Genomic DNA, 12395 nt, shown 5'->3' with positions numbered 1-12395 from the left:
GGCTAGGACATCCCCAACCTAGAGTTCTAACTTATTTGCAGCACAATGAATTTATGTGAATAAAAAGACTTCTAGTTTATATAAGAGTTGTGCTTTAAGAAAAAGTTGTAGACTTCCCTTTTTTTTCCTTCTATTAACAATGCATGGGCACCAATTATCAAGTTAAATTGTGACCTATAAGGTCAAGCACCAATTTTATCTAATTAAGGCTTTTCTTACTATGTTATCTTTGTAAATGATTTTCCCCGCTTGTCATTGATTTATCCTCTAAAAAGGAAATTAGAATTTTACAGGGTATTTTTCATGTTTCAAGCAAAACAATTTCAAAGAGAAACACAGGTTTTTCAATTCGATCATGGTGGAGAATTTTTAGAGCAGGAATTTATTGATCAATTATTTCATAAAGGTATCCTTCGATCATCTGCTGCTATGTCCTGGAACCCAAAACAAAATAGTGTGGCTGAAAGAAAACATTAGCACGTGGTTGAATTAGGATTGGCTATGATGTTACATGCATTTATGCCTAAGAAATTTTGGGTGGAACCTTTTCTTACCTCCAAATTCCTTATCAACCGATTACTCGCACCTTTTCTCACCGTGAACAAACCATTCTCTCTTCTTCATAAAAAATAGTTTGCCTGTAACTTCCTCCAAATATGTCGCCTAACTCCTTTTCATGTGTTCTGTTAATCATTTTAAGAAAACTACCATCATTTTGTTAATGTGATTTTTATGTAACTAAATGCATTAAGCTTTTAATCTTAAAAGGTTTAATGAACTCAAATTTTGTGTTTTAGTCTAATATGTACTAAAAACTAAGAGTGGGTTTTCGCGCAACAGTAAGGTTGCTCCATTACAACATGAAAGTCCATTATTTTCATTGGCAAGGAACTCGTGTTTCCGTTTGTTTCTACGGGCTCGAACACTCACTTTTCACTTTTTGAGATATAAAAGATACCACTGGGCTACATAGTCGATCTTAAGCTAACTTGAAAATCACACGTTGATCGAAAAAAAGAAAAAACATGCCTGTAAATATAGAGATAAGGTTGTGCACCTTTGGAACGGTAAGGTTGCTTTCGCTAAAACTTGAAAGTCATTAGTTCAAAACGAAAAACAATGTCTCTTAATATGGAGGTAAAATTGTGTACCCTTGGTGATACAACATTTAATTTCTTGAGATCACGTATGGAGATTTGATAGAATATTTAGTGGGATGGGAAATTTATTTTAGTTATTTATATTTGTAAAGTGCAATTGCAATAAGGTAGTAATAATCTTTGTAATTAATACTGTGATGTTGTAACCCGAATTTGGTGTCGGGGCGCGTTGCGACTCGACGACCTGTTTGGAAGAGATTTTTGACCCCTTTTTTGCTTATCGGCCGTGGATCCTAATTAATCTCTTGTAACTCGCTAGATAAGGACGCTTAGAGTTTAGAGTGGAGTAAGAGACCGTCTCTGAGTGAGAGGCTGAGAACTTATAATTTCTGATTTTACACATAGTGAAGACTTTAGCGAGATCCCAATCATGAACATAGGTTATTGCCGAACCACGTTTAAAATTTTTGTGTTCTATGTGTGGTGTATTCTTGATTCTATTTTGGGTTCATTGCGTTTGCATAACAAATATTAATATAGGCCATAAATTACTCATTATTCTTTTACCCAAAAAAGTTATTCAAATCTCAGATTTGAGTTAGAGAATCATTACTCATTGTGGAATGCAAGGCTTGTATAAGATTCAACAGTGGGGCTTGAAGTTAGAAGTTTATTGAACTTATTCAAAGAGCTAAGCTTTTGAGATCAAAACTCTAAAAACTTTGCTGTAAAAACACAATAAGTGAAGCCGACTTTTTATTCAATTATTTCTGGAAGACCATCCAACGCTTTCTACCTTCTTGTGTTAATATCTTATTCACCAATTGAAGGAGTATAAGCAATGGGGATTACACACAAATCTCTTTTCTTGCTAATTGCTGCACCATAGGCCTCAGTCATGTCTAGATCTTCTTGCTTCTCTCCCTCGGGTAATTTCCAGTCAAAGTGATACAATAAATTTGCAAGTGGAAGTACAACACTGGCTATCCCGAATGACATGCCAGGACAGACTCTCCTTCCAGCACCAAATGGTAAATATTGAAAATGAGTCCCCTTGTAATCAATTGAACTGTCAAGGAATCTCTCTGGAACAAAACTCTCTGGATCACTCCAATTTTTAAGATCTCTATTAATTGCCCATGAATTGACAAGGACTTGGGTTTTTGCAGGTATCTCATATCCATTGATTTCACATCTCTCCCTGCTCTCTCTTGGAACTAAAAAAGGGAGAGGAGTGTGTAATCTCAGAGTTTCTTTGATAACTAACTTTAAATAACTCAATTCATGAAGGTCATCTTCATTCAGGATATTTCCTTTCTGACATAAAACATGTCTCACCTCGGCTTGTGCCTTCTCCATCACTCTTGGGTTTTTCAGCAATTCTGACATTGCCCAAATTAAAGTTGTAGCTGATGTCTCAATCCCTCCACTGAACATGTCCTAAAAGAGCATTAAAATTGAGTTAGAAGAAAAGAAAATATACAAGCATTACATATTGAATGCTTAATTGATTGATATTGATAGAAGCATAAAGTAATTAAATGTACTAACCAAGATAACTGACTGTATGTTTGTCATAGTTAAAGGGATCTCAAGGTTACCCTCCTCCTGAACTTTTAGAAGAACATCTACCAGGTCTTCATGATCAGCTTCACCATCACTGGTCTGTTTTGCCATCTGCCTAGCTTTATGTTCCTCAATGACGGTAGTTAATATCATATCAAGTTTTCGATGAACTTTCTCAGCTCTAGGCCTTAGCCCAGTTATCACAGCAAGCATTTTAACCGAGGGGAAGAGATCAGCAAAAGTCAAACCTGCTGCTATCTCTAAGGCTTCCCTGATAAGAGAGATGAATTCTTCTTGCCCATGGAATTTCTTACCAAGGGCCGCCGTTGCTGTGATGCTGTATGTAATCGAGAAAAGCTTTTCACTGAGATTGATGAGAGATCCTATATGTGTCGAAATAGATTTGATCAAATTGGAGGTCTCTTCTTCTCTGATGGGTCGGAATGATTGGACACGTCTGATACTTAAAAGCTCCATTATACAAAGTTTCCGAAGTTGTCTCCAGTAATCCCCATAAGGTGCAAGCACAATGTCATTCTCAAATATGATATTTACCGTGGGATTAAAAGGCCTGCTAGCGAAGACGATATCGTGTGTTTTCAATACCTCTTTGGCATATTCTGCTGAAGAAATGACAACAATTGAAAGTTGTCCAAGTCGTAGGTGCATTAGAGGTCCATATTTAATGGCCAAATCTCTTAGGCATTGATGGGGTAGATATCCAATAAATTGGTGAATGTTTCCTATTAGAGGTAGCTTCCATGGCCCCGGAGGCAGTTTTGAAGTTGAACCGATCTTGGTTTTGAAGAGCATGAACAGAAAGAGAATGAATGTGAATAGAATTGGGAAGGAGAGGAATGGGAACTCCATCATTATCAAATGTTGTGCCGCGCCGGAAAATTCACTTGTCTGAGTGGTATGATTGCTTTCCATCACAGATTTATGCTTGCTGTGGAGCCTTGAAGTTCTGCAAGATATTATTAGAAAATCAGTTTTCTTTCCTAGTTTAGCTTTGAATCAAGACAGACATTTACATACATGTTACAAATGAGACATGGCATGAATTGGTTAATAAGATCTGTTGACAAGATTCTTTAATGACTTGCAAACATTTTTGGAAAAGTTACTTATATTGTCTCCGGGCAATCACTATTAGGCAGGCAGGTAAGCAATTGAGTCAAAGATGTGTTATAAATATATAATTTTTTTTTATATAACTTTTTGCTCTCGGAGACTAATAATTCCGGAACATTTACATATCCTAGTCTGTTACATGCATGAACTACGAAATGAATTATGGAGTTTCTTTTTTATTTTTTTATTTTTTATTTTTTGAGTAAATGACTCAATTATATAAAAAGGAAAAAGAATACAACAAAAGATTTAAGTTGGACTTTAAGCTACCCATTTCTGTTTAGTGCAGTGTCTACAACTTTACCAAGGAAGCAGTACTCTAATTACTAAAGTACGCTCTTTGTTTACTTGTAACGGCATGGCTTTGCGGCAGTACTACTAATTGAAAGAAAAATTTAAGTTGAGGATAATAGTGCAAATGCGTACGATGTATGTTAGAATGAAAGTGTTATTTTTGCATTAAGGCTCCGTTTGTTTGGATGTAAAATAAAAAAATATTTTGAAGTGTTATTTTTGCATTAAGGCTCTATTTGTTTGGATGTAAAATACATAAAATATTTTTAAAAAAATATTTTTTTATTTTCTGCTATTTCGTTATCGTAAAATATTTACGAAGAAAAAAAATATTAAAATTTAATAAAATTAAATTATTCATCAATTTTTGATAAGTTATTTTACATGCCCTGCCCGATGGACTCGACCTCAATCTCGACGTAGACCTTTGCCAAACATCAATAAAGTAAAAATAAAAGAATATTTTACCTGAAAAAAATATATATATATTTTTCAAAAAGAATATTTTACGTCCAAACAAACAGAGCCTTAGAGACAGCTGGTTTACGTGTAGAGGCTTCTTGCAACACTCCGAATTGATTTGACACAAAAATATATTTGGTTTGTCAAGAGGATTTAGATATTATCTTAGTGAAAGCGTGTTTCTGTGAGAACAACCAAACCATTTTAATTACCAAAAATATTATCTTAGTGAAAACAATAGTTAAAGTGATTTTTATTTATTTATTTATTATTATTATTATTTGGACTCCAAAAGTAGCACTCTCACCATTTTATGAACCACTTGCCATCAAGCTGAAAAGTTTTCTACGGGTCTCCAACCCTAAACAAATTGGACTAACGGCCTATTGTAGTAAAAAAGAAAAGTTAAATAAACAAATTTGGACTAATTTCCAATACATTCATTATCTCCCCTACGTATTCTCTAATCTCTATCTAGATTTTCAATGTTTTCTTTAATCAGTACAAATTCTAATAATCTCATGTATAAGTTAAATAGATACTAAAATCTAAGTGCAAAACTCACAAGCAGGGACGGACCCAGCAGGGGACTAGGGGGGGCATCTGCCCCCCCTAAATTTATAATATTTTCATTTTATACCCTAATGTTTTTAAAATTTATGAAAATGCCCCCCCTAAAATTACAATTCGCCCCCACTGGATTCTTTTTTTTTTAGCATTTTATACTTCAAATTTTGATAATTTATGAAGATGCCCTACTATAATTATAATTTGCCCCACTGATTTTTTTTTTTTCATTTTATACTTAAATTTTTTTTAAATTTATGAAAAAAAACCCTACTAAAATTACAAAAATAAACCCATCATATAATTTTGTACCCACAAATTAAAAATTCGCCCCCCCTCACCAAATTTTCTGGGTCCGTCACTGCTCACAAGACAAAAAATAAATCACAACTTTTGCTTCAACTCTTCCTAGAAGAAAAGTAAATTAGGGCTACAACTCAACATGAATTTTATCAATTAATTTGATTTGATTTTAATTTTTATGCTTCCTAAAATGTAAAGAGTAGTATCATTAGTTTCCGTAATCTTTGGGGGTGGTTTGTTCTCCAACTTTCAATTTTTTAAAGAAAATAGACACACAGATAGAATGTTCCTATAATGACTTAAAACTCCCGGTCTACTTTTTGGTACTTTTTGGAAGAAAAAATATATATATACCAACCGGACTAATACGGGTGAGAAATTTGTTTAGCTGAGATTGAGAAATTTGTTTAGTTGACACAGAGAGTGTTAATTATTGTATACTACTTTCTTTTCTCATAATTAAATATACTCTCTCTCTCTCACACACACATATATTGAGACTGAGAGTGATAATTATTGTATATTACTTTCTTTTCTCATAATTAAATACACACATATATATACTGAGACTGAAAGTGATAATTATAGTATATTACTTTCTTTTCTCATAATTAAATATACACACACACATATAAATAAATATATATATATATATACTTACAAAAAAATATATATATTTGCATGCACGGGGATATACTTCTAATGAGATGGAGCTTTAGTTAGCATGCCTCTTTGGCGCAGTGTGTTTATGTTAACTAGCTGTGACCAAGAAAAAAAAAAAAAAAAAAATTACCAAGAGAAAAAAAAATCCTTTGCCCTGTTTTGACCAAGGAATCAGTACTCTAATTACTAAAGTACCCTTTACGTTACGGCATGGCTTTGCGGCAGTACTACTAAGTTGAGGATAATAATGTAAATGCGTATGATGTATGATGACGCTGTTGGGTGATGGGGTTAATAGTGGGGCCAGCTTTCTGTTTTTGCATTAAATGCCAAAGAGAGACAGACCAAAGATATTTTTGTGTTATCCACTTGATATATGAGTCAAATCATAATGCAAAGTAAAGTTGGAACTATCTGCAAAAATAATTAAATTTTTTTTATAATTAGACCAATATATTAATTTTTATATTCTTTCTATGTCATATATTCACTTTATTTATTGATGATTGTATTCTTAGTTGTTTGGAAAATGATTTTAAGAACAATAGTTAAAAGTTAATGCGAGATGCACGCTACTAAACTACTAAAGCCTTCTCAACAGTTAGAGTGAATTGAGTGATTTAAAAATTTTGAATTGAACAAATATGCAAAAAAATAACAAATAATATAGAGCCCTCAACTTTCTTATATAATGCAAACATGATTAATTAAAATTTGTTTAGCTGAGACTAAGAGTGATAATTATTGCATATTACATTCTTTTCTCATAATTATATATACATATATATATATATATATATAGTTACAAAAAAAACAAAAAATTTGCATGCATGGGAAAGGGAAGAGGAGAGAGAGGGACTCACAGTGTTGGGGATATACTTCTAATGAGATGGAGCTCTAGTTAGCATGCCTCTTCGGTGCAGAGTGGAGAAACAGAGAACAAATAATGTGATTGTGAATGTGGAGAGAACTTTGCTCTGTATTTATAGAGAAAGTTTAGACAGAGTAGTAATCAGTACCTGTTACAGTCCAAAAAGAAGAATTGAGTTTCTTTAATAATCAGTGAACAGCCCAAAATGAATGACTCCGATTGGATGGCTAGGTTAACAAAGGACAATAACAGCTCACAGCCGTCGATCCACAGGGCCGTCAGCCATGCACCAATTGTTGAAGATGGTGATATCATTGACAGTTATTGGAGACAATTGCACCCACGTATCTTTAAATAAATGACGTGTTTGAACATTAAACCTTCAGGTTGAAAAAATTAAACCTCGAACTTCTTCTGCTTCTTCTTCTTTTTTATTTTTTATTTTTTTTTTTACCATTTGGGCCCTTGGCCTAAATCTGTATTACCACCTTATTTTGAAAGGAAGGTCAGCCCATTCAAGATAAAATAAGTGTGTTAACCGTCAATTCTTCCAAAAATCAGCGAATTAATAATTTGTTAGTGAGTGATTTAAATAAACAGATCACAAATTAGTGAGTTAACAAAGAATGATATATTTAGCAAATTCAGAGTGAATATCCACTGCCAATCCATTCAAACATAACAAAGAGTCGTCCAAATACAACTGCAAGAAAACTCTAACCGACACCTAAATAACTATTTTGCTTCCTTTTTTCCTCTCCTAGTATACTTGAGAGAGAGAGAGAATCCGTGACTAAGGAAGGTTGGGAGCAGCCCACGCCTTTCTTTTTCTGCTCTCTATCCGTGGCTAAGGAAAAGTTGGGAGCAGCCCACGCCTTTCTTTTCTGCTCTCTCTCTCTCTCTCTCTCTCAGTTGAAAATTCCACGGTATTCACGGGTTCCCTTTGATTTATTATTTGGAACGGATTACAAATATTGTATCCCAAAATAAGTATTTTTTTTATAAATTAATATTTTAAGAGAAATATTTTTATTATATTTGTAGTAAATGAATTATTAAATTTACTTTTTGTGGGTGACAATGATGTGGTGGTTTATTTTTTATAGATTCAATGTAAAAAAGCCATGGTTTGCCGAATGAGCCGATATGTAATGTATTGACCCGTACATAACTCTTTTTTAAGAATTCAATATTGTTGTATACTTTCATGATTCGACCGATTTATATCGATATTCTACGAAATCCATTACATCGCGACTACGATCGATACCGTGACCGACACCGAGATTGCGAACTATGAAGAAAATAAAATTAATAATATTAAAAATAGATAATACATTGACTTTTCAAATTTGATGTTTTTTTGGGCCTATAAAAATGAAAAGGTGAACATGAGGGAGGGAGTAATTTGTAAGAGGAATCATGGTTCGTCATACCAGTCAATACGCGACGTATCATCTGTTTCATAACCCTTTTTTAAAGGTTTGATACTGTTACATACTTTCATGAACCGACCGGTTCGATCGGTTTATACCGATATTCACCCAAATCTATTACACCAATATCGCAACTGCGAACTTGTTGTGATCCATTTCACATATTTCATAAAATAACACAAATACAATAAATCAACTCAGCATTACACAATGAAATAAAATAATAATAAGCCATTACTGAATAACTTTGAATAATATATTAATAACACTTTTGCTTCTTTCAATAAAATGAATACAATAATATGAACAAAATGAATATAGATATGAACAAAAATTTAACAAGATAAATAATTTAGCAATATAATGTTAATATTAACTCAATAATATAAATTAAGATGTAAAATGATAATAATAAAATATTTAAAAAAGTGCTAACCTAATTATTGAGGCATGTGTAAACACATTAACCTAAGGCTGATACTCCTTGTAATACCCTTTGATTCTAGAGCCACGTGTGATTAACTCCGAACACAGAACCGAATGATATTAAACAATTAATATTTAAACAAGTATTTGAATACAAAAAGAATAATAAATAAATAAATAAATAATATGCTGAATGGAACTAAATAATAAATCCTCAAATTTAATAAATAAATAATCCTCCAAAATAACTTATTCAATCATCTGATACTATTACAACTCAAGAATCCATCGTGTGGACCCCTACTCAAATCCAAACTGAAATAACTGAAATGAAATAAATCCAATAACTAAAACATGAATGAGAATCTTACATACAGTCGGAATAATGAATGACTGTCTCTACTCAGCACGAACAACCTTTAAGTCTAAAATTGACGAATACTTAAAAAATAATGGTGGGTCAGACTCACGAACAAGTTCTACTCTACTATAGTCTAAATAGAGACCCGATAAACATATACATCCTAGTCAACTTGACAATAGCTACATAGTCCGTATATATATATACACACATACACTAAAGGACTCTCATTGGACTACAAGACGGTCTCAACCTGATTAGTAAGCAACATGCATGCAAAAATGCACATGAAGTGGGCATGAATGCTTAGACTTAACAAGGTACACCATTAAGCATCATAATCCAGCTATGCATCCCATTACATATACACTCCCTAACCATCGATCCTGAGACTCAAGCTCATATTATGACATATATCTATACATATATAAATCCATCCTACCCAAAACACAAAAATAAACCAAGTATGTCATCCAACTATTTTGTTGACCTAACACGAATATAAGTAGGAATTAACTCGTCAGTTAATCCGTTCCCTTATAAATTTAAACAGATAGAACTTAACTCATAAGTTAATCCGTCCCTAATATGCTCCCATCCCATAATGGTGCATTTATCCACAGCATAACTAAATAAACATTTCAAATCCCAAAGATGGTGCAAATAGTACATTGACATTTAATCATCTAAATAAACATGATATAAATCACGTTATACATCCTTTGCATTTAATTTGAGCAAAAATAACAATTCTAAATAACATGCATTTAATTTTCATCATAAGAAATTAACATGTGTCTCAATTAAATTTGTACCTATCCATAATCTGATTAAATTCATTTTAGTCCAAACAATTGAAGAAGAAAAGAAAATAATAATAATAATTTAATCATACCATATTCAACCATTAATTTAATCTTTTTTAATAGATTAAATTTTATACTAAGTATATGTATTTTAAATCATGCACTCCAGTCCATAATGAATTTATTCAAATCAATAAAATATTTAATACAGATCCATTAATCAAAACCACACACATCATTTTATTATCCCATAATTAATCAGATTAGTTTTAACAATATTTAATTCAAACACATGAACAGTAATTTCATATTTTATAAACATGAGAAAATTATCACAAACCCAATTATAATCACACGAATAATAATTTCAGATTTTATAAACATGGGAAAATCAACACAAACCCAATTATAATCACACGAACAGTAATTTCAGATTTTATAAACATGAGAAAATGAACACAAACTCAATTATAATCACATGAACATTAATTTCATATTTTTATTCATTCAATTATATCCAATTTATTTAATTAAATTCTTGGAACTAATCTAGTATATATAGATTATGAATCAAACTTGCCTTAAGGATTTGTTTGATTAAATATCCTAGCCTCCTTCTTCCTCTTTATCTTCCTTCTTTCTTATTTCTTTTTTTTCTTTTCTTTTTCTCTCTTTCTTCTTGCGCCGCCCTCACTGTTCGTATTTTTCCTCTTTGTTTTGTTGTTTTCCCCAAACCCATTTATCAGACCTAACCTATATATATATATATATATATATATATATATATATATATATATAACCTAACCTATTTCTCACCTAACCTGTACTAACAGACCCACACTAACCACAAAATAATTAAACAACCTACACATCAGTTATCTAAAAGTTATCTAAGCTATTAATATAATAATTAAATCATACAAAAAAAAAAAAACAAAAGTTAAACAATAAAAGTAAAAGTAACTTTCTTTACCTTAACAGTACCTTGTATATATACCTCATATATATACATACACATATACATATAAATATATATATATATATATATATAATAAAGTGTTATTATATATATATATATATATATATATATATACCTCATATATATACATACACATATACAATCAGCCCATCCATACACTAATAAATAAATAAAAAAAAAACTTAAATAGCACCAATGAAAAAAATACAATTAACTAAAGAATTTCTACTAAATAATTAAACGCTCCACAACACATTTAAACACATAAACAAATAATCAATTAAATCAGTTAAATAATCTAAAAATGCAAATAAAACAATTAAATAAATACCAAGACTATCCTTTTAAAACTAGGGATATTACATTCTTCTCCCCTAACAAAAGGAATTCCGTCCTTAGAATTCACCCTTACCTTCTTCCATTATTTTTGGAAAGTGTGAACGAATGACATCTGCTCGTTCTCACATGGACTCAGCCTCATTGTGGTGACTTTATTGGACACGCACTAACAGTATAACCTTATGGCGAAGAATTTGATCTCGGCGGTCAACAATACGACACGGCGATTCTACATATGTTACATCTGGCTGCAACGCAATCTCACCAACATCAATATGCTAATAACGATCCTCATCTCACAAAAATTTTCGTAATATGGAAACATGAAACACATTATGAACATGATCTAAATTGTCCGGAAGTGTAAAGCGATAAGCCATTGCTCCAATTCGATCCGTAATCATAAAAGGACCCACAAAACGTGGTGATAACTACCCTTTCTTCCTAATGCGCATTACTCCCTTCATAGGAGACACTTTGAGTAAAACCTGATCTCCCACCTGAAAATCCAAAATACGAGTACGACGATCTGCATAACTCTTCTGCCTGCCCTGGGCAGTGCGCATACGATCCCTAATAAAAATAATCTTCTCAGAGGTATTCTTAATGAATTCCGGTCCCAAAAATCTGCTCTCTCCAACCTCCATCCAACAAACAGGAGATCGATATGGTCGACCATATAATGCCTCAAATAGTGCCATACCGATAGTCTTCTGGAAGCTATTATTATACGCGAAATCCACAAGTAGCAAATAATCCTCCCAGTGGCCCTTGAAGTCAATAACACAAGAATGAAGCATATCCTCCATGATCTGATTAACCCTCTCGGTCTGTCCATTAGTCTGTGGATAATAAGCAGTGCTAAGATGCAACTTTGTACCCAAAGCCTGCTGAAAACTCTTTCAGAATTCTGACACAAAGCTTGAATCCCTATCCGATATAATAAATAACTATATGACATGTAACTTCACAATCTCTGTAATATAAAGTCGCGCCAACTATTCCGAAATGTAATCAATGCGAATAGGCAAAAAATGAGCTGATTTAGTTAACCTATCAACGATGACCTAAGTGAAATTGTGATTCTT

The 12395-nt window shown here is 32.3% G+C and overlaps 1 protein-coding gene across 1 annotated transcript; it reads right to left on the bottom strand.

Annotated features, from left to right (window-relative positions):
* Nucleotides 1-1750: 1750 nt before the first annotated feature.
* On the bottom strand, nt 1751-7078 carry LOC132314967 (desmethyl-deoxy-podophyllotoxin synthase-like). Its single transcript, XM_059813730.1, has 3 exons — nt 6953-7078; nt 2652-3633; nt 1751-2540 (listed from the first exon to the last, which is right to left on the bottom strand). Exons 2-3 carry the CDS (start codon nt 3597-3599, stop codon nt 1914-1916), a joined length of 1575 nt encoding a protein of 524 aa, XP_059669713.1. The 5' UTR covers nt 3600-3633; nt 6953-7078; the 3' UTR covers nt 1751-1913.
* Nucleotides 7079-12395: the final 5317 nt, after the last annotated feature.

Source organism: Cornus florida, unplaced genomic scaffold (assembly GCF_030987335.1).
Source record: "Cornus florida cultivar Cherokee Brave unplaced genomic scaffold, ASM3098733v1 CherokeeBrave_3.0.0_Hap2_Chr06, whole genome shotgun sequence".
Taxonomy (NCBI): domain Eukaryota; kingdom Viridiplantae; phylum Streptophyta; class Magnoliopsida; order Cornales; family Cornaceae; genus Cornus; species Cornus florida.
This window is presented reverse-complemented; position numbering and strand designations above follow the sequence as displayed.